The sequence below is a fragment of the Nerophis ophidion genome, linkage group LG04 (genome assembly GCF_033978795.1).
Source record: "Nerophis ophidion isolate RoL-2023_Sa linkage group LG04, RoL_Noph_v1.0, whole genome shotgun sequence".
Lineage (NCBI taxonomy): Eukaryota > Metazoa > Chordata > Actinopteri > Syngnathiformes > Syngnathidae > Nerophis > Nerophis ophidion.
In genome coordinates, this window is record NC_084614.1 from 8,223,595 (window position 1) to 8,245,903 (window position 22,309).

At 39.9% G+C, this 22,309-nt stretch overlaps 2 protein-coding genes across 2 annotated transcripts; both read right to left on the reverse strand.

Annotated features, from left to right (window-relative positions):
* Positions 1-3,301: 3,301 nt before the first annotated feature.
* LOC133550842 (uncharacterized) lies at positions 3,302-12,195 on the reverse strand. Its single transcript, XM_061896916.1, has 9 exons — positions 11,906-12,195; positions 8,867-9,124; positions 8,672-8,810; positions 8,492-8,613; positions 8,374-8,426; positions 8,185-8,309; positions 4,847-4,954; positions 4,563-4,772; positions 3,302-4,504 (listed from the first exon to the last, which is right to left on the reverse strand). The coding sequence occupies exons 2-9, from the start codon at positions 9,076-9,078 to the stop codon at positions 4,157-4,159; spliced, it is 1,317 nt and encodes a 438-aa protein (XP_061752900.1). The 5' UTR covers positions 9,079-9,124; positions 11,906-12,195; the 3' UTR covers positions 3,302-4,156.
* A 2,702-nt stretch (positions 12,196-14,897) lies between these two features.
* Positions 14,898-21,751, reverse strand: med31 (mediator complex subunit 31). Its single transcript, XM_061896931.1, has 4 exons — positions 21,562-21,751; positions 21,373-21,447; positions 15,329-15,425; positions 14,898-15,261 (listed from the first exon to the last, which is right to left on the reverse strand). The coding sequence occupies exons 1-4, from the start codon at positions 21,569-21,571 to the stop codon at positions 15,045-15,047; spliced, it is 399 nt and encodes a 132-aa protein (XP_061752915.1). The 5' UTR covers positions 21,572-21,751; the 3' UTR covers positions 14,898-15,044.
* Between the last annotated feature and the right edge of the window lie 558 nt (positions 21,752-22,309).

The following is a 22,309-nucleotide window of genomic DNA, read 5'->3' on the forward strand; positions in this document are numbered from 1 at the left end:
TGTACAGCCAGCAGATAGCATAAGAACAAGTATATACATTAGAAGTACATTTGAGTTGTTTATAATCCGGGGAGATGGGATGTGAATGGAGGAGGGTATTAGTAAAATGTTGAAGTTGCCTGGAGGTGTTGTTTTAGAGCACTTTTGAAGGAATATAGAGATGCACTTACTTTTACACCTGTTGGGAGTGCATTCCACATTGATGTGGCATAGAAGGAGAATGAGTTAAGACCTTTGTTAGATCAGAATCTGGGTTTAACATGGTTTGTGGAGCTCCCCCTGGTGTTGTGGTTATGGCGGTCATTTACGATAAGGAAGTAGTTCGAGATGTACTTGGGTATCAGGGAGGTGTAACGGATTTTATAGACTAGGCTCAGTGCAAGTTGTTTGACTCTGTCCTCCACCCTGAGCCAGCCCACTTTGGAGAAGTGGGTTGGAGTGAGGTGTGATCTCACTAAAAGTAACCGGACTAGCTTGTTCTGGGATGTTAGGAGTCTAGATTTGAGGTTTTTGGAGGTGCTAGGGTACCAGGAGGTGCAAGCGTAATGGAAAAAGGGTTGAATGAGAGTCCCCGCTAGAATCCTCAAGGAGGTTCTGTAAAGGAATCTCGTTCTTTTGTTGACCTTTTTGATTACCATGGTTGCCATCTTATCACAGGAAAGATTAGCCTCTAGAATGGAACCTAGGTAGGTGATGTCATCTTTCCTGGTGATAACAATGTCACCCACTTTTATAGTGAAGTCATTATTTATTACTTTTTGCGGTATGGACTACATATGTGGACAGTTATCCACCGAAAGTGTCTTACCATGAATTCATTAAACAAGTTGAAAAACTTATTGGGGTGTTAACATTTAGTGGTCAATTGTACGGAATATTTACTGTACTGTGCAATCTACTAATAAAGTTTCAATCAATCAATCACTAGAGCAGGGGTGTCCAAACGTCACAACATCAAAACACGCTGCGGCCATTTTGCTATTTTTCATTGTCGAAACTTTTTCCAATTAATCGTGATTTTTATTTCTAACAATTTTTAGTCAAAAAAAAATTAAAAAATCTAAGTTTTTTTTAATCTGCACTGAATTTTTGTACACTGAATATTTCTGCCAGAATTTCTCTGCAGTTACTTTTTTTTGCCCTGAATTTTTACACAATTTTTTTTTTACACTGAATATTGCTGCCCATAGTTTTTTCTGCACCAAAGTTTTACACACTGAAATGTTCTTACACTGATTTTTTTTTTACACAATTTTTCTGCACTGAATGTTTTTGCATTAAATATTTCTGCCCAGAATTTTTTCACACTGAATTTCTACACACTGTTTTTTAAACATTGAATATTTTTTGCACTGAATTTTAACACTATTTTTTTTTACAATGAATATTGCTGCCCATAATTTTTTCTGCACTGAAGTTTTTTGCATTAAATATTTCTCCCAAGAATTTCTATTTTTTTTGCACAGATTTTTTTTACACTGTATATTGCTGCCCATAATTTTTTCTGCACTGAAGTTTTACACACTGAAAATGTTCTTACACTGATTTCTTTTTACACACTATTTTTCTGCACTGAAGTTTTACACACTGAAATTTCCTTACACAGAATTTCTACACTATTTTTCTGCACTGAAATTTTTTGCTTTGAATATTTGAGCCCAGAATTTTTCTGTTCATAATTTTTTTACACTGAATTTCTATACACTGTTTTTTTAAACACTAAATATGTTTTGCACATTTTTTTTGCACTGAATATTGCATATTTTTTTCTGCACCTAAGTTTTACACACTGAAATGTTCTTACACTGATTTTTTTTACACAATTTTTTCTGCCCCAAATTTTTCTCTTCATAATTTTTTTTACACTAAATTTCTATACACAGTTTTTTAAAAATAAATATTTTTTTGCACTGAATTTCTGGACACTTACTTTTTTACACTTAAATTTTATACAGTGATTTTTTTTCATACACTAAATTTCTGTCCAGATTTTTTTTTTTTTTACACTCAATTGTTCTGCAGTGAATTCAGACAAAACATATAGTTGATGTAGATAATCTATATATGCTGTACATATTTACATTAGAAAAGAGAAGTGTTGGATACTTCTCTTGTTGTCTTATTTGTATTTGACTCTATTAAATGTTTGGTTAGAATTTCATTCAACAAAGTAGTTGTTTGGCACCCAAAGTTATTAAAAAAGTATTGTTGAATGGAGAATCGTTTTGGAGATTCGATTCTGAATTTTCAAATCATGTAGTGCCTAAAGATGAACAGCCCTACAATATATAGATTTAGTTTTAACTTTAAGTCCCCCCCCCCCAAGTTTAGTCCCGGGGACTAAGAAGGGTCTCAGTCATAAAAATGTTAAAAATAAGTAATTTTTCATTCAAGGCTTACAGTAAATCGCTAGATCAACTTCAGGTCTATATAAAGTTCAAAAATATATATTTATTTTATCATGCCCTTTTTTTCCCCCAAAAAGAACCTTGTTTTTTATGGCAAAAACATCCTATGCAATATTTCTCCCAAAACATTTTCCAAAGTGGAATATTCCATGTAAAGTAATTGGAACATTAAAGAGGTCAATAATTCACAACATTGATTTTAATCAATTCTACATCTCCGAGCAATGGTAGTTTATAATAATAAAAATTCAGAACATTGATTTTGATTATTATTATTTTTTTTCAGCAATGACAGGTTTTAATAACAAAAAAATATTTTTTTAATGTATTTGTTTTAATTAATGACAGTTAAAACATTTTTTAAATTGTATTACCTGTTTTGACTAATGACAGTTAAAAAAAATGAAATTTAAATGTTACTATTTTTGCTTGAGTTGAACATTTTTTTTAAATGTTATTACTATTTTTGATTAATGACAGTTAAAAAAGAATCAAAATTTAAATTTTTAATATTTTTGATTGAGTTAAATAAAATATTTAAAATTGTATTACTATTCGACAGTTTTAAAAAATATAAATCAAAAAATGGATTTACATTTTTTCTATATTTTTTGACAGTTAAAATAACCCAAAAATGTATTTACATTTTTTTGTATTTGTAATTGAAAGTTAATAAAATATAAACTTTTTTTTTTTAAAATTGTATTATTTTAGTTTGACAATTAAAAAAATATCATAAAAATTGATTTGAACTTTTCATTTTTTTGATTGAGTTAAAAAAATATACAAATTGATTTTAATTTTACTATTTCTGAATGAGTAAAAAAAAATTATCAAAACATTTATCTTCATTTTATTACTATTTTTGATAGACAGTAAAAAAAAAAAAAAAATCCAAAAATTGATTTTAATTTTATCACCAGTTTTGGTTAATGACAGTTAAAAAAACATACCACTAAATTATTGGGGATTAAAAATAAGTCCGTGATTGTGCGGCGGGCTATTAAACATGAGCTGCCGCACTTGGGACCCCCGTGCACGCCACGCCGTGAACGTCATGCGTGAGACGTGATCACATAGCTTCTTTCACTTCCTGTTTACAGCCATCTTTCCTAAACGTAGAAGCATTTAAGTCTCACCTTAAAACTCATCTGTATACTCTAGCCTTTAAATAGACCTCCTTTTTAGACCAGTTGATCTGCCGCTTCTTTTCTTTCTCCTATGTCCCCTCCTCCCTTGTGGAGGGGGTCCGGTCCGATGACCATGGATGAAGTACTGGCTGTCCAGAGTCGTCGGGACCCAGGATGGACCGCTCGCCTGTATCGGTTGGGGACATCTCTACGCTGCTGATCCGCCTCCGCTTGAGATGGTCTCCTGTGGACGGGACTCTCGCTGCTGTCTTGGATCCGCTTGAACTGAACTCTCGCGGCTGTGTTGGAGCCACTATGGATTGAACTTTCACAGTATCATGTTAGACCCGCTCCACATCCATTGCTTTCGGTCCCCTAGAGGGGGGTCCTCTCCAAGGTTTCTCATAGTCAGCATTGTCACTGGCGTCCCACTGGATGTGAATTCTCCCTGCCCACTGGGTGTGAGTTTTCCTTGCCCTTTTGTGGGTTCTTCCGAGGATGTTGTAGTCGTAATGATTTGTGCAGTCCTTTGAGACATTTGTGATTTGGGGCTACATAAATAAACATTGATTGATTGACTTCATGACTGAAAGCGCCCTTTTAAAAGTCAGACTAGCCTTACTTTCCTTCAGTTGCCATGGTAACGGCCGGATCTGCGTGGGCCAGTTGCCACTGGGCGTCGCTCACCAGCTTGTAATTGAGGCTGCGGTAGTCTTGGGGGTGGACCTGCCGCTGCCGCCACACCTCCTCGTACAGGCTGCGTACCACCGGAGGCAGCGGCGGGAAGCCGGCGTCTCTGGCCAGCGTGGCGAGGTACTCCCACTGGTTCCGCTCCATCACCATCAGGTGCCGGGGCGCCACACCGCGCTCCGCCTTCTCCCGCATCTCCAGCCGGACCTCGGCCTCCATCTGGGCCCGGGTCGGCAGGGCCACGGAACCTTCCAGCGTGGCCAGAGCGAACTGGACCTGCGGGGATAAGACGGCAAATGTTCCCTTCTGGATGGCGGCCCCGCCCCCTGCTCACCTGACAGTGGAAGTAGGGGAAGGGGCAGATGGTCTTGCAGAGGCCGATGAAGAAGAGCGAGGGGAAGGCGGGCGGCATCATGACGCGGTACAGCGGCGCCACAAAGTGGTCCTGGATGTCCAGCGCCAGCTGCCCGGCGTCCAGGAAGGGGAAGCTGTACTTGTAGCCGGTGCAGAAGAGCAGGACGTCCGCCTGCACCCGCCTGCCGTCCTGCAACACGTACACACACACACACACGCTCGCTCGCTACACATGTAAAGTATACGCGCTGGGACTTTGGTCACCTGGAAGCCAACGCTGCCGTCGTCCTCCACCGCCGCCACCAGCCCGGCCTGTTGGATCTCAGCGGGCAGAGGGAAGGTGAAAGGAGGCCGGCCGTGACTGAGAGTCACCTGCACAGGTAGAACGTGGAGGGTGAAGATGTAGTTCAGATACTTGCAAAAAATATTAGGACAGCAGGAGCTGACACGGCCGCTCTACCATCTGAGCCACGCCGACCCCAAATAGATTTTTTTGCATTTAATCAATTTTTGTTTTTTACGTCAAGTTATGCTGACAGCTCCATCCATCCATCCATTTTCTACCGCTTATTCCCTTTTGGGGTCGCGGGGGGTGCTGGCGCCTATCTCAGCTACAATCGGGCGGAAGGCGGGGTACACCCTGGACAAGTCGCCACCTCATCGCGGGGCCAACACAGATAGACAGACAACATTCACACTCACATTCAAACACTAGGGCCAAATTTAGTGTTGCCAATCAACCTATCCCCAGGTGCATGTCTTTGGAAGTGGGAGGGGCCTATCCCACGCATTCACGGGGAGAACATGCAAACTCCACACAGAGAGTTCCCGAGCCTGGATTTGAACCCAGGACTGCAGGAACTTCGTATTGTGAGGCAGACGCACTAACCCCTCTGCCACCGTGAAGCCCGCTGACAGGTCCATTGAACTAAAATGTGTTTATAATTTCACATTTTTCTGCACTGAATGTTTTGTTTTTGCATAAAATTTCTATGCACTGACTTTTTTGACACATTATTTCTGCCCAGAATTTTTTACAACTTTTTTGCATATCATTTTTACATTAATATTTCTGTACTCAATTTATCCACTGAACATTTCTGCACCTAATTGTAACACACTGAGTGGTTCTTGCACGTAGAGTCTGTACACTGATTTTTTTTTACACAATATTTCTGCCTAGGATTTGTTTTACAACTTTTTTGCATTGAATTTTTACACTAATTTATCTGCACGGAATGTTTTTACAGAATATTTCTGCCCAGATTTTTTTTTTGCACTGAAATTTTTAACAATGATCTTCTTATACATTGAATATTTCTGTCCAGAATTTTTACCGCACTGAAATTTTTAACACTGATTTTCTGGTGCACTGAATATTTCTGTCCAGAACTTTTTCTAGTTATTTACATTGAATTTCTATAAATACTATTTTTACACTGAATATTTCTGTCCCAATTTCTTTACACTTAATTTTTATACAGTGATTTCTTTTTAATACCGAATATTTCTTCCCAGAGTTTTTTGCACGGATTATTTCTGCACTGAATTTTTATAGTTATTTTTTAACACTACATTTTTATAGTTATTTACACTGAATTTCTATAAATACTATTTTTACACTGAATATTTCTGTCCCAATTTCTTTACACTTAATTTTTATACAGTCTTCCCAGAGTTTTTTGCACGGATTATTTCTGCACTGAATTTTTATAGTTATTTTTTAACACATTTTTATAGTTATTTACACTGAATTTCTATAAATACTATTTTTACACTGAATATTTCTGTTCCAATTTCTTTACACTTAATTTTTATACAGTCTTCCCAGAGTTTTTTGCACGGATTATTTCTGCACTGAATTTTTATAGTTATTTTTTAACACTACATTTTTATAGTTATTTACACTGAATTTCTATAAATACTTTTTTTATACTTAATATTTCAATCCAGAATTTTTTACACTGCATTTTTTTGTTAACAATGAATTTCTATACATATATTATTTACAACGAATTTATTTGAATACTTTTTTGCATTGAATTTTTACACTAATTTATCTGCACGGAATGTTTTTACAGAATATTTCTGCCCAGATTTTTTTTTGCACTGAAATTTTTAACAATGATCTTCTTATACATTGAATATTTCTGTCCAGAATTTTTACCGCACTGAAATTTTTAACACTGATTTTCTGGTGCACTGAATATTTCTGTCCAGAACATTTTTACACTCACTTTTTCTAGTTATTTACACTGAATTTCTATAAATACTATTTTTACACTGAATATTTCTGTCCCAATTTCTTTACACTTAATTTTTATACAGTCTTCCCAGAGTTTTTTGCACGGATTATTTCTGCACTGAATTTTTATAGTTATTTTTTAACACATTTTTATAGTTATTTACACTGAATTTCTATAAATACTTTTTTTATACTTAATATTTCAATCCAGAATTTTTTACACTGCATTTTTTTGTTAACAATGAATTTCTATACATATATTATTTACAACGAATTTATTTGAATACTTTTTTGCATTGAATTTTTACACTAATTTATCTGCACGGAATGTTTTTACAGAATATTTCTGCCCAGATTTTTTTTTGCACTGAAATTTTTAACAATGATCTTCTTATACATTGAATATTTCTGTCCAGAATTTTTACCGCACTGAAATTTTTAACGCTGATTTTCTGGTGCACTGAATATTTCTGTCCAGAACATTTTTACACTCACTTTTTCTAGTTATTTACATTGAATTTCTATAAATACTATTTTTACACTGAATATTTCTGTCCCAATTTCTTTACACTTAATTTTTATACAGTGATTTCTTTTTAATACCGAATATTTCTTCCCAGAGTTTTTTGCACGGATTATTTCTGCACTGAATTTTTATAGTTATTTTTTAACAATACATTTTTATAGTTATTTACACTGAATTTCTATAAATACTATTTTTACACTGAATATTTCTGTTCCAATTTCTTTACACTTAATTTTTATACAGTCTTCCCAGAGTTTTTTGCACGGATTATTTCTGCACTGAATTTTTATAGTTATTTTTTTAACACTACATTTTTATAGTTATTTACACTGAATTTCTCTAAATACTTTTTTAATACTTAATATTTCAATCCAGAATTTTTTACCCTGCATTTTTTTGTTAACAATGAATTTCTATACATATATTATTTACAACAAATTTCTTTGAATACTTTTTTTTACACTAAATATTTCTGCTTAGAAACAATTTACAGTACACTGGATTTCTTAACATTGCACTCATTTCTACACACTCAAATTTTTTCACACTATATATTTTTTTTTTTACATTGTATTGTTCTACACCGTGGTGACTTGTCCAGGGTGTACCCCGCCTTCAGTGCGAGTGCATTTGGGATAGGTTCCAGCACCCCGAGAGGTTAAAGCGGTAGAAAATGAATGAATTTATCTAATAAACTAAATTTTCAAACGCAAATTATCATTCAACAAAAGTGTCAGCATAAAACAATCTGTTTCATAAATTCAGTGTGAATAAACCTGGAGAGGTCTACTGTCACCATGGCAACGCAGCTCCATCTGAGACCAACTTTACCCGAGCGCCGACGTTGGCCAACTCCAAGGAAATGTCCAACCCGGACGCGTGCGCCCCCAGAACCACCACGGACAGACCGGCGAAGGCGTCTGCGCTCCTGTAGGCGTGGCTGTGGAGGACTTGGCCTGCAGGAAGTGACCCCAAAATCATTCTCCACCTTTCGCCAGCTCGCCGCGTCTCCAGTCTCACCTTTGAACTTGTCCACGCCGGCCACATCCGGGATGTACGGATCGGAATAATGCCTGGGACAACAAAGGGCAGCGCGTGAACGACAGCGGCCGCAGGACCGGCGGCGTCTGCGTCTCACCCCGAGCACACGAAGACCGCGTCAAACGTCTCCGTCCTCCGCCGGCCGTTTGATGAGGTCACCTCCCAGGTGGCCCCCGTCGGCGTGACGACGGCCTTCACGGCCTCCACCGCCGTGCGCAGCTGACATGCGGGGGGGAGGAGTCAGCGAGCGACGGACTTGATGGAAACAAACACTCACTCGTATGTGAGGGCCGATCTTGTAGTGGGCGCAGTAATCCTCCAGGTAGCGCCGCACTTCCTGGTGAGGCAGGAAGCTGCTGGGCTGCTCCCGGAAGGGGAAGTCCGGGAACATCATCACCTCCTTGGGAAGGTTGGTTCTGGGCAGGAAACACGGCATCAAAAGTCCGGCGGGACGTCCTGCGGGCGGTCTCACCTGAGGTTTCGGTACATGCTGCTGAGAAGCGCCCGCCCGTCCTCGCCCGTCCCCACCCGCTCCTCGTAGCACCAGGTCCCGCCCACGTGGGCCGACAGCTCCAGCAAGACCGGCGGGGCGAAGCGGTCCGGTCTGGAGAGGATGTGCCTGGCAGCGCACAGTCCTGCTGCCCCGGCGCCGACCACCGCCACACGCTGGAGCCTCGTTGCCATGGTGACGACCAGCGCGCCCTCTGCCGGGCACTTAAGGTTGTTGTTTCTAGAAATAATTTTAAAAAGGAAGATTGTTATTGTTGTGGAATATATATCTTGTGACCTGACTGATACTGTTCCAGATGAAGGTTGTTATTGTTTTGGACTATCTTGTGACCTGACTGATACTGTTCCAGATGAAGGTTGTTATTGTTTTGGACTATCTTGTGACCTGACTGATACTGTTCCAGATGAAAGTTGTTATTGTTCTGGACTATCTTGTGACCTGACAGATACCGTTCCAGATAAAGGTTGCAATTGTGGTGTACTATCTTGTCCCGACTGATACTGTTCCAGTTGAAGGTTGCTATTGTTTTGGACTATCTTGTGACCTGATTGATACTGTTCCAGATGAAGGTTGTTATTGTTCTGGACTATCTTGTGACCTGACTGATACTGTTACAGATGAAAGTTGCTATTGTTTTGGACTACTTTGTGACCTGACTGATACTGTTCCAGATGAAGGTTGTTATTGTTGTGGACTACCTTGTGACCTGACTGATACTGTTCCAGATGAAGGTTGTTATTGTTCTGGACTACTTTGTGACCTGACTGATACTGTTCCAGATGAAGGTTGCTATTGTTGTGGACTATCTTGTGACCTGACTGATACTGTTCCAGATGAAGGTTGTTATTGTTCTGGACTACTTTGTGACCTGACTGATACTGTTCCAGATGAAGGTTGCTATTGTTGTGGACTATCTTGTGACCTGACTGATACTGTTCCAGATGAAGGTTGTTATTGTTCTGGACTACTTTGTGACCTGACTGATACTGTTCCAGATGAAGGTTGTTATTGTTGTGGACTATCTTGTGACCTGACTGATACTGTTCCAGATGAAGGTTGTTATTATTGTGGACTATCCATCTTGTGACCTGACTGATACTGTTCCAGATGAAGGTTGCTATTGTTCTGGACTATCTTGTGACCTGACTGATACTGTTCCAGATGAAGGTTGTTATTGTTCTGGACTACTTTGTGACCTGACTGATACTGTTCCAGATGAAGGTTGTTATTGTTGTGGACTATCCATCTTGTGACCTGACTGATACTGTTCCACATGAAGGTTGCTATTGTTCTGGGACTATTTTGTGACATGACTGATTCTGTTCCAGATGAAGGTTGCTATTGTACTGGACTATCTTGTGACCTGACTGATACTGTTCCAGATGAAGGTTGCTATTGTTCTGGACTATCTTGTGACCTGACTGATACTGTTCCAGATGAAGGTTGCTATTGTTGTGGACTATCTTGTGACCTGACTGATACTATTCCAGATGATGGTTGTTATTGTTCTGGACTACTTTGTGACCTGACTGATACTGTTCCAGATAAAGGTTGCAATTGTGGTGGACTATCTTGCCCCGACTGATACTGTTCCAGTTGAAGGTTGCTATTGTTTTGGACTATCTTGTGACCTGACTGATACTGTTCCAGATGAAGGTTGTTATTGTTTTGGACTATCTTGTGACCTGACTGATACTGTTCCAGATGAAGGTTGCTATTGTTGTGGACTATTTTGTGACCTGACTGATACTGTTCCAGATGAAGGTTGTTATTGTTCTGGACTACTTTGTGACCTGACTGATACTGTTCCAGATGAAGGTTGTTATTGTTGTGGACTATCTAGCTTGTGACCTGACTGATTTTGTTCCAGGTTAAGGTGGCTATTGTTCTGGACTATCTTGTGACCTGACTGATTCTGTTCCAGATTTAGGTTGCTATTGTTCTGGACTATCTTGTGACCTGACTGATTTGTGTAAGTTACCCATGCCTTGGGCACTAATACACCCCCATACCATCACACATGCTGGCTTTTCAACTTTGCGCCTATAACAATCCGAATGGTTATTTTCCTCTTTGTTCTGGAGGACACCACGTCCCCTGTTTTCAAATATAATTTTAAATGTGGACTCGTCAGACCACAGAACACCTTTCCACTTTGCATCAGTCCATCTAAAGTGAGCTCGGACCAGGCCAAGCCGGCGGCATTTCAGGATATTGTTGATAAATGGGTTTGGCTTTGCATAGTAGAGTTTTAACTTGCACTTACAGATGTAGCGACCAACTGTAGTTACTGACATTGGTTTTCTGAAGTGTTTCTGAGCCCATGTGGTGATATCCTTTACACACTGATGTCGGCTTTTGATGCAGTACCGCCTGAGGGATCAAAAGTCCGTAATATCATCGCTTACGTGTAGTGATTTCTCCAGATTCTCTGAACCTTTTGATGATTTTATGGACCGTAGTTGGTAAAAGCCCTAAATTACTTGCAGTAGCTCGTTGAGAAATGTTGTTCTAAAACTGTTGGACAATTTGCTTACAAAGTGGAGACCCTCACCCCATCCTTGTTTGTGAATTACTTTGCATTTCAGGGAAGCTGCTTTTATACCCAATCATGGTACCCACCTGTTCCCAATTAGCCTGCACACCTGTGGGATGTTCAATAAGTGTTTGATGAGCATTCCTCAACTTTATCAGTATTTATTGCCACCCTTCCCAACTTCTTTGACACGTGTTGCTGGCATCAAATTCTAAAGTTAATGATTATTTGCATCAAAAACAATGTTTATGAGTTTGAACATCAAATATGTTGTCTTTGTAGCATATTCAACTGAATATGGGTTGAAAAGGATTTGCAAATCATTGTATTCCGTTTATATTTACATCTAACGCAATTTCCCAACTCTTATGGAAACGGGGTTTGTAATTCAGAACTAGCTAACCTTTGAAATGTCAACTTTGACTGGACTTAATCTGTCGGGATGAAGGAGCTGTTTTACTCACCGACTGAATAATGGAAACTTCCAGAAGGTTTGTCACCACTTGCGGCAGAAAAAAAACAACAAAACTACTTCCGCATGTCGAGGCGGGACTTTCGCTCTTCACAATACTGGCACCAATAACGCTTCATGTTCAGCCAGTTAACAAAGTAAATAGTCAAATGTTGGATTATATTGAGCAAAGTAGAGGCCTTTTAACGTCGACACGGTATCAGACTGATACTGACATTCTTAGTACTGTATCGACCACTTCTAGACCAGGGGCTACTTCCGGTGTACGCAGTGAACGTTTCCCATTGGTAGAATTCCTTGGTTTTTGCGCATGCGCATATGATGGAGCTGTTGCGCAGGTTTGTGCAACAGAAACGAAATAGATTTGCAAACAAAACAAAATGATTCGACATAGAAAATGTAAATTATTTATACACATATTTTTTCACTGTAAATATATATATGTATACATACACATATATTTTATATTACATATGTAAGCATATATACACGACGGACATACATGTGTATATATACACACCAGGGGCGGTTCTAGGCATGCTTATATGAGGGCGCAGTCAGAAATGTGAAGGGGGCATCATGTGTACACATCATGCTCCAGCACTTTTTTTTCTGTGCTTATAGTAACGATGCTTTCTTCATTGAAATGGGTCTTTAGCGATGTGTCCAACCCCAACCTGGAGTAGTGGATTGCACTTTGTCAGCCCTCTACCTTCAGACCTGTCCAACTTGGGTGTCCCACCTGAAAACTAAGCTCCTGCTGGTATAGCTCTTACGGTCACTGAGGCACGCAACCCCCCTGACCACAATAAATGAATACAATAAAATAAAACATCCTTCATCCAGATTTTATCAACCAACAACATAACATTTATCCTAACTGGATGGCCTAACTCTCAAATAAATTTTGACCCAAAGTAAGACTTCACACACTACAGTCAATATTTACAAAACTGAAAGGTAGTCTGATGAATAATGATAAAAAAGAATCTCAAACTAATTTATAAAACAGAACAGATATACAGTAGAACATTTTTTTCTTTTATATATATATATATATTTTTTTGGTTTGCAACTTAACAGCTCAAAAACTCCTTTCTCTCCACTCTCATTTCTCTGCAGATTGAAACATTAAAGGTTGACTATGTAGAATTACAAGAAAAACAACAGAAAAAGAATTCCAGCAGTCGATTGCCAGACCGTTGCTAAGTACAACGGGCCGTTGCTAGGGACTCCGCTCTGAACAGAGGACAGCAGAGGAGGACTGCTAAGCAGGATATATACCTTATGTTTCATTTTTACCTTCATCAACAGCATCATAAATGACTTGTAGCTTGTTACAGGGACAGTGGAGGCTCTCTGCCTTCCAAACCACTGCTGCTCAGAGCCTCCGCTGTCACTGCTCTCGTCAAGTTGTAAAAAAAAAAAAAAAAAAAAGAACTCCGTTGCACCGAAAGTCCGCGACGATAAACGTGTTTATGACAGATAAGACTACACAAATACACCCATCCTAACAAGTATATGATAAATGTAGACAACTTTTCCTTTTCTTTTATTTTCATACTGCAACAGTGATTGGATGTTTACTGAGGGCTGAGGGGTGTGTGTGTGTGTGCTGCGCAGCCTGTGGAATGGTGAATACACGCACAGCAGAGGGAGGGATGAGAGGGAAGCCGACACTACTATATCGTGTGTGTCCCTTTTTCGGCGGATTTTTCCGCTAGTGCAGATAATTTTGTCAACTTGTAATGTAGTAATTTTGTGAGTTTATTAAAATTTGCTTTCTCAAATTTTGATTTGAGGGGGCAAGACATTTATTTAAGGGGGCTCTGCCCCCTCTTGCCCCTGCATAGAACCGGCCTTGATACACACACACATCCATATGTATATACACATACATATGTATATACAATATATATACACGTACATACATATGTATATATATATATATATATATATATGTGCATATAAATATACATGTTTATGTGTATATATACATACATACATATGTATAAATATACATTTATATACACACATGTATATATATATATACATATATAAATACATACATATACAGTATATATACACATACATACATATGTGTGTATATAAATATCAATCAATCAATGTTTACTTATATAGCCCTAAATCACTAGTGTCTCAAAGGGCTGCACAAACCACAACACAAACCACTACCACATCCTCGGTAGGCCCACATAAGGGCAAGGAAAACTCACACCCAGTGGGACGTCGCTGATAATGATGACTATGAGAACCTTGGAGAGGAGGAAAGCAATACATGTGTATACATACATACATATGTACATATATGTATATAAATATACATGTATACATACACACATTTATATATACATGTACTTATATATACATATGTATAGTATATATACACGTACATACATATGTATATATATATGTGCATATATACATGTATATGTGTATGTATGTATATAAATATAGATATATACATACATACATACATATACAGCATATATACACATCCGTGTGTGTATAAATGCATATATATTTGTAAATATATATATATATACACATACATGCACACACACACACTACATATACATATATATATATATATATATATATATATGGAAATAAAAGCTGAAATGTTGATCTCTTCTCCCATGTTCATCTTTTGATGTCAAACCCAAATGTTTTCAGTTTACAACAAAAATAAAGAAATTGGCCTCACTGTTCCAAATTTGTTTGTTATTAATAGTTTCAAATATTTTTGTCAATTGTAAATTTTGTAAAAAATATATCTTGGAGTAAAATTGTTTGCAAAAAATGTTTTGGGTCGCTAATAACTTATTTGAAACATCTTTTGGTTGCTAATAATTGTTTTGGTTGCATACATTTTTTTTAGTTGCAGATCAATTTCCTTTTGTTGCAAAACAAAACACATTTCCCCCCACAGTCTACTTCTAGTGCTTTAAAGTAAAAGTGACTTTTGGACACTTTTGGCCTTTTTATTGCAAAAATGGAACAACGTGGTGTGAGAATGATCAGCAAAAAATTAAAGTTGGGGCCTGCAACAAGATTTTAAAGTGAATGTGTTTGTCGCCGCCAACAGTGCGGGGAAAACCTGACGGCCGTCACTTGGCGGCAGCGTTGCCGTGTGACGGCGCCGCCATCTGCTGCGCCTGCTGCTGCTCGGCCAGCGCCTGCTGCAGACGCGTCCTCTTCCTGGAGTAATGTTGCCAGTGCAGCAGCTGCTGCTCGTCGATGAACTTGGCGCACTGGGCGTTGACCAGCTCCTTGCGGAAGTGCTCGTACTGCAGCAGCTCCAGCATGTGCAGGCAGTGGGGGTACCTGGGCGGGCCACAAGGGGGCGCGTTACAACACTCACTCAAGTTCACCTCCCTTGGGAACGTCTTACTTGAGAAATTTGGCGTAGTCGGGCTCCTTCCAGTAGAGCAAATACTTCAGGTAGTTGATGAAGGTTCTCTCCCTCAGGAAGCCTCTCTGAGCAAGGACTGCAACACACACAGAAAGCCTTAATTTTTTTGAAGAGTGCTTTAAACCTGCATTATTATCCCGGGGGGGAAATCGCCAGCCATGACACCTGTTGACTTTCTAGCTCGGTAGCTTCCTTCCTCGCTATGGGGAGTAGTATTGCAGCTGGATGTAGTCGATGTTTTAACATGTATTCGACACATTGATACCCACGGAAAATGACATGATTACTAATTCTAGGCCAGGGGTGTCCAAACTTTTTCCACTGAGGGCCGTAGACTGAAAAATCAAAGTATGCGGGGGCCATTTTGATATTTTTCTTTTTTAAAAGCAATACTATAGTTGTTTTTTTTTTACCTTTTATGGCTTTCCTCAAGTTTGGTCCTCAGTCTCCGGAAGGGTCGCAGTCATAAAAATGTTAGAAATAAGTCAGAAATTATATTTTTTTTAATTTAACGCTTGAATCTCGAGGATCAACTGTCGTTATAACATTTTTTTAAATTTAGTTTTTCATGTTCATGGCCTTTATGTCAAAATCCTTATTTATATGGCAAACACACAAACTTTGCAACATTTTTCCCCCAAAACATTTCCAAGTGGAATAATTGACGTAAAGTAATTGGAACCCTAAATAGTGAAGTGAAGTGAAGTGAATTATATTTATATAGCGCTTTTTCTCTAGTGACTCAAAGCGCTTTACATAGTGAAACCCAATATCTAAGTTACATTCAAACCAGTGTGGGTGGCACTGGGAGCAGGTGGGTCAAGTGTCTTGCCCAAGGACACAACGGCAGTGACTAGGTTGGCAGAAGCGGGAATTGAACCTGCAACCCTCAAGTTGCTGGCACGGCCACTCTACCAACCGAGCTAAACCGGTCAATAAATAGGTCAATAATTCATAACAATAAAAAAAGTGTTGAAAATAAGCCAAATGTATATTTATATTTTTTTTACTTTTAACGCTTAAGTCTGTAGATCTCTTGATTATAAGATTTTTTTTTCATACTTTTTTGTTTGTTTGGTGCCCTTTTTGTGTAAGAAAACTTTGTTTCGAACAAAATATGCAATATTATCCCCCCAAAATATTTTAACTTTGTTTCGCACAAAATATGCAATATTATCCCCCCAAAATATTTGAAAGTGAAATTGTTCCAGTGAAGTAATTGGAGCCTTCAGCAGGTCAATAACAGTCATTGCAACTTTTTCTTGTTACAAGTCACTGTTTCCTCTTTTATTACACTCTTTTATGTTTTACATTTTTATTATAGTACTTTTTAGAATGGGCCGGGGGCCATTAACAAATTAGCTGGGGGGCCACACTGTGGACACGCCTGTTCTAGGCCAATATGAAGAATTATGTCACACCCGTAAATCTCATAACATTCAAAAATAGCTCTGAATAAAAAATACAAAATAAAAAATGAGACAAGTTTATCTGCACTGTGATTACAAATCGAGAGGAGGTCCTAAAATTCCCCCAATGTTGGCATTAACACACTTTTTACGCATTGAAATCAGAAACATTTCCAGAAGTCCGCGCGTCCCTGGGACACAGATTATTATTAGGGACCGAATGTCCCTTTGGGACAGAGGACCCTATTGCATTTCTAAGGTTTTATTATTATTATAATACCGCCGCCTCTTTGAGCTGTAATTTGACCTCCTTAACATGCTTCAAAACTCACCAAATTTAACACACACACCAGGACTGGAAAAATTGTGATCTAATCAAAAAAACAAAACTCAAAATTGCGCTCTAGCACCCCCTAGGAAAAAACACAGACGAAACGGCTTGTAACTTCCGTTAGGAATGTCGTGGAGATATGAAACAAAAACCTCTATGTAGGTCTGACTTATACCTACAATTCATAAAATGACATCCTTCAGCAAAAATCAACAGGAAGTTGTCAAACACCCCTTCAAAACAAAAGTTTCCTGAAAAATGTCATTTTTGCCTCTTTGAGCTGTAATTTGACCCCCTTAAAATGCTTCAAATCTCACCTACCTGGACACACACATCAGGAATGGCGAAAATTGCGATCTAATAAAAAAACCAAACCCCAAAATTACGCTCTAGCGCCCCCTAGGAATAAAACAGACAAAACTGCTCCTAGGAAGAAAACACAGACAAAACTGCTTGTAACTTCTGGTAGGAATGTCGGAGAGACATGAAACAAAAACCTCTATGTATGTCTCACTTAGACCTACATTTCATTCAGTTACATCCTCCCGCAAAAATCAACAGAAAGTTGGCAATGACCCTTTCAAAACAAAAGTTTTGTAAAAACCTGTCACCTTTTTTCAAACATTATCTCCTCTGAGCATGTTTGTTGCGTCGGCTTCAAACTCGCACAGGAGAGAGATTTAACCCTTCTGATTAAAAGTTGAGAAAAGAGTTTTAATAACTGCGTCGGTTTTCATTTTACGAGCCTTCAAAGAACCGCTGCGCTGATGCTGCTGCGCTGCTGCCGTCTCAAGATGGCCGCTTAAAAGCTGGAAGCACCAGCGTGACCACACAATGCAGAGAAGGTACGTACTGTGCGGGTAAAGATATGTTGACTGGGTGAAAGAAGGAGGCACCACTTTGACCCCAGGGTGCAGGGAAGGTAGGTAATGTGCAGGTAAAGATATGTTGAATGGGTAAAGGCAAGAAACACCAGCAAAAGTCGGTCTCGTCCATCGCTGCTTGCAGCTTTGATTGTTATTATTTTTTAACCGACCCTGCCTTCCCCCGGGTCAAAACTCCGGTTTGCTTGTTTTTTTTTAATTGGTTATCGCTTTCCGCCGGTGTTTTGTTTTGTTTATACCTGCCAGTGTTGTGCTAAAGTGTAAACATTGATTTCCTTCGCGGGAGCGCGCACCGCTGGCTGAACCTGCATTGCTTGGCTTGGTTTGTCCACAGTGGACTACTAGGCGTGAGGCAAAGACTTCATCTTCCTGGTTAATGTAAAGCTACGTGTTTGACATGATTTAAGACTTTATTTATCATGTTGCCTTTTCTGTGGTATTACTGGGATTTAAAGGAGTGTTGTTAGTCCCATGATGATGTGATAAAACCTCTTGTTAGAAAAATTATGTACAAGTTTTCACACAACTCTTATGCTTAAAGGCCGTTGCTACAGTTATTATCAATTGTGCTGAAATTTTACTTTTCTATCTGTGCAAAGCGAGTCGTCTGGTGTCAGTGTTTGTTTCCAGAATCGGGTATTTCAACAACTTCCATCCATCAGTTTTCTACTGCTTGTCCATTTCCGTTGTCGGTCTATCTGTGTTGGCCCTGCGACGAGGTGGCGACTTGTCCAGGGTGTACACCGCCTCCCGCCCAAATGCAGCTAAGATAGGCTCCGGCACCCACTGTGACCCCAAAAAAGGGACAAGCGGTAGAAAATGGATGGATGGATGGAGTTTGATTGTTCTACCCGTGACTGCGTCGGGTACGGCGGCTTCCTCCCACCTCCAAAGACATGCACCTAGTGACAGGCCCCTCCCACCTCCAAAGACATGCACCTGGGGACAGGCCCCTCCCACCTCCAAAGACATGCACCTGGGGATAGGCCCCTCCCACCTCCAAAGAAATGCACCTGGGGATAGGCCCCTCCCACCTCCAAAGACATGCAACAGGGGATAGACCCCTCCCACCTCCAAAGACATGCACCTGGGGTAAGGCCCCTCCCACCTCCAAAGACATGCACCTGGGGATAGGCCCTTCCCGCCTCCAAAGACATGCAACTGGGGATAGACCCCTCCCACCTCCAAAGATATGCACCTGGGGTTAGGCCCCTCCCACCTCCAAAGACATGCACCTGGAGATAGGCCCCTCCCACCTCCAAAGACATGCACCTGGGGATAGGCCCCTCCTACCTCCAAAAACATGCACCTGGGGATAGGCCCCTCCCACTTCCAAAGACATGCACCTGGAGATAGGCCCCTCCTACCTCCAAAGACATGCACCTGGGGATAGACCCCTCCCACTTCCAAAGACATGCACCTGGAGATAGGCCCCTCCTACCTCCAAAGACATGCACCTGGGGATAGGCCCCTCCCACCTCCAAAGACATGCACCTGGGGATAGGCCCCTCCCACCTCCAAAGACATGCACCTGGGGATAGGCCCCTCCCACCTCCAAAGACATGCACCTGGGGATAGGTTGATTGGCAACACTAAATGGTCCCTAGTGTGTGAATGTTTTCTATCTGTGTTGGCCCTGCGATGAGGTGGCGACTTGTCCAGGGTGTCCCCCGCCTCCCGCCAGAATGGAGCTGAGATAGGCTCCTGTAACCCCCCCGCAACCCCGAAAGGTTGGTTGGAGGGGCCATATTAGCCCAGCACCACACACACGGCTAAAAGTCGTCTCTTTTCATCGCATAATTAAACAGTATTTTGGACATCTGTGTTGCTGAATCTTTTGCAATTTTTTCAATTAATAATGGAGACGTCAAAGAAGAATGCTGTTAGTGGGAAGCGGTGGATTGCAGCTGCCTTTAGCACCGAAACTCAGCCGGTGTTTCATTGTTTGCTGTGAAGCTTTAACACAGAGCGGTCCAGCGAACATGTTTCTCTACGTCAACCAGCAAGTTTTTGGATGGGAAAATTGTGATATTAAGTCGGCTCCTTACCGGAGACTTGAGTGGATTATGCCACCTCATCCTGCAGCTCAAAAAGGCAGCTGTGATCTTGGCTCCTCGGCCTCTCTCAGAGACACTGGTGTTCACCGCTGTAACTGTTGCTACTAATAATTTTTAAAATTTATTTTATTTCTCTAAAAACAGAATAAGTTAAGTTCATAAAAGGGCATACTTTTATTTTGAAGTGTCTCGTTTGGTCTGTCAACGGATGTAAGGAAGCTACTTCCGGGTAGGAGAAAACATTTTTTGATGCAATGAGAAGGGAGAAAGAGAGCGACTGATCGTAACAAAGACTAAAAAGTGTCACAAGGACTTTCAGCGTTTGGGCTATAAGAGCCAGAAGATCACAATGTCCTCCTAAGTGAAGTGAAGTGAATTATATTTATATAGCGCTTTTCTCAAGTGACTCAAAGCGCTTTATATAGCGACACCCAATATCTAAGTTACATTTTTAAACCAGTGCGGGTGGCACTGGGAGCAGGTGGGTAAAGTGTCTTGCCCAAGGACACAACGGCAGGAACCAGGATGGCACAAGCGGGAATCGAACCTGCAACCCTCAAGTTGCTGGCACGGCCACTCTACCAACCGAGCTACGCCGCCCCAAAAAAAGAAAAGAAGCATGCAGGCCAGCGAGGTATTTGTTTGTCATTGGTTGGTATTTTACTTGGTAAAATGTTTGATCCACATGCTGTGCATGTTATTAATTTTACGTTTGTAACAGTTTTTACGGTGAATTTGAAGGGGAAGGAAGCCTTCAAATAAATCAGTTCGAGAAAGCCATTATGTCTGTGCTATTTGGAGGGAGTTACAACCGCAGCCATCCGAGTTTCAGGTATGACTTTATAATATCACTAAAATACTATTAAAACAATAAGCAGATAAGGGATCTTCCAGAATTATCCTAGTAAATGTGTCTGATTACATCTGAAATGCTCCCACTGCCACCGCCTAGAGGCGTCGCCTTTTTTTTTTTGTGCTTCACTCTAACTTTCCTCATCCACAAATCTTTCATCCTCGCTCAAATTAATAGGGAAATTGTCGCTTTCTCGGTCCGAATCGCTCTCGCTGCTGGTGGCTATGATTGTAAACAATGTGATGATGTGAGGATCTCCACGACCCGTGACGTCACGCGCACATCGTCTGCTACTTCCGGTACAGGCAAGGCTTTTTTATCAGCAGCAAAAGTTGGGAACTTTATCGTGGATGTTCTCTACTAAATCCTTTCAGCAAAAATATGGCAATATGGCGAAATGATCAAGTATGACACATATAATGGACCTGCTATCCCCGTTTAAATAGAAACATCTCAATTCAGTAGGCCTTTAAGGACAAAATCACTCACAGTTGAGATAGTTTGGATTTGCCAAGCATTGGATAAACTCCAACTCCGACTGGAAGCGGTTCCTCGCCTGCTCCTCTGCAACACAATGAAACATCGGGATTATGTTCTTGTTCAAGCATTTATTTCAACAATAAAGGGACGAAACACGCCAGCTAGCCTAATAGAAGCTGAGAAGAAATGCCGACTAACCTGTCTCCATGGCGCTAGAAAACAAACTGCAGTAAACGCAGCTGAGCGAGCAAAAGCAGATTAAAAGTATAACTTGGAACCAAAGTGTGAAAATACGAAGAAAAAACGCTTCGTTGTTTTGAAATTAGCCGCAACACAACACAGCCATGTTTGCCGGAAATGACATTTTTAGACTTGTTTTATGACACTTTACGGCAGCTGTGGTTCATCAAATGACCGCTTGAGGGAAGCATTATGCAACAAAAATTTGACTTAATAATATTTTATTTATTGTATTCTATATTACATGTGTTTCATGTTATTGTTTGTTTTTTGTGCCTTTAAAAAAATAATTAGACATCTACGTTAAAACACTCCCTCCCTCTAACAACCAAAAAGCTGTGAAAACGATGATGCTGTGTTCCAAATGTTTGTGTATATATATATATATATATATATATATATATATATATATATGTATATATATATATATATATATATATATATATATATATATATATATATATATATATATATATATATATATACATATGTATATACATATATATGTATGTATGTATGTATATATGTATATACAGTATATAAATGATAAATGGGTTGTACTTGTATAGCGCTTTTCTACCTTCAAGGTACTCAAAGCGCTTTGACACTACTTCCACATTTACCCATTCACACACACATTCACACACTGATGGAGGGAGCTGCCATGCAAGGCGCTAACCAGCACCCATCAGGAGCAAGGGTGAAG

What these genes read in the sequence shown, in the direction of transcription:
- LOC133550842 (XM_061896916.1), bottom strand. Translation starts at nt 9,078, where the DNA reads ATGGCAACGAGGCTCCAGCGTGTGGCGGTGGTCGGCGCCGGGGCAGCA. An exon ending in AGATCGGCCCTCACATACGA is followed by an intron (nt 8,614 to 8,671) that starts GTGAGTGTTTGT and finishes CCCGCATGTCAG; the next exon opens with CTGCGCACGGCGGTGGAGGC. An exon ending in ACGGCAGCGTTGGCTTCCAG is followed by an intron (nt 4,773 to 4,846) that starts GTGACCAAAGTC and finishes TACGTGTTGCAG; the next exon opens with GACGGCAGGCGGGTGCAGGC.
- med31 (XM_061896931.1), bottom strand. An exon ending in AAATCCAAACTATCTCAACT is followed by an intron (nt 15,426 to 21,372) that starts GTGAGTGATTTT and finishes TGTGTGTTGCAG; the next exon opens with TCCTTGCTCAGAGAGGCTTC. An exon ending in GACTACGCCAAATTTCTCAA is followed by an intron (nt 15,262 to 15,328) that starts GTAAGACGTTCC and finishes TGGCCCGCCCAG; the next exon opens with GTACCCCCACTGCCTGCACA.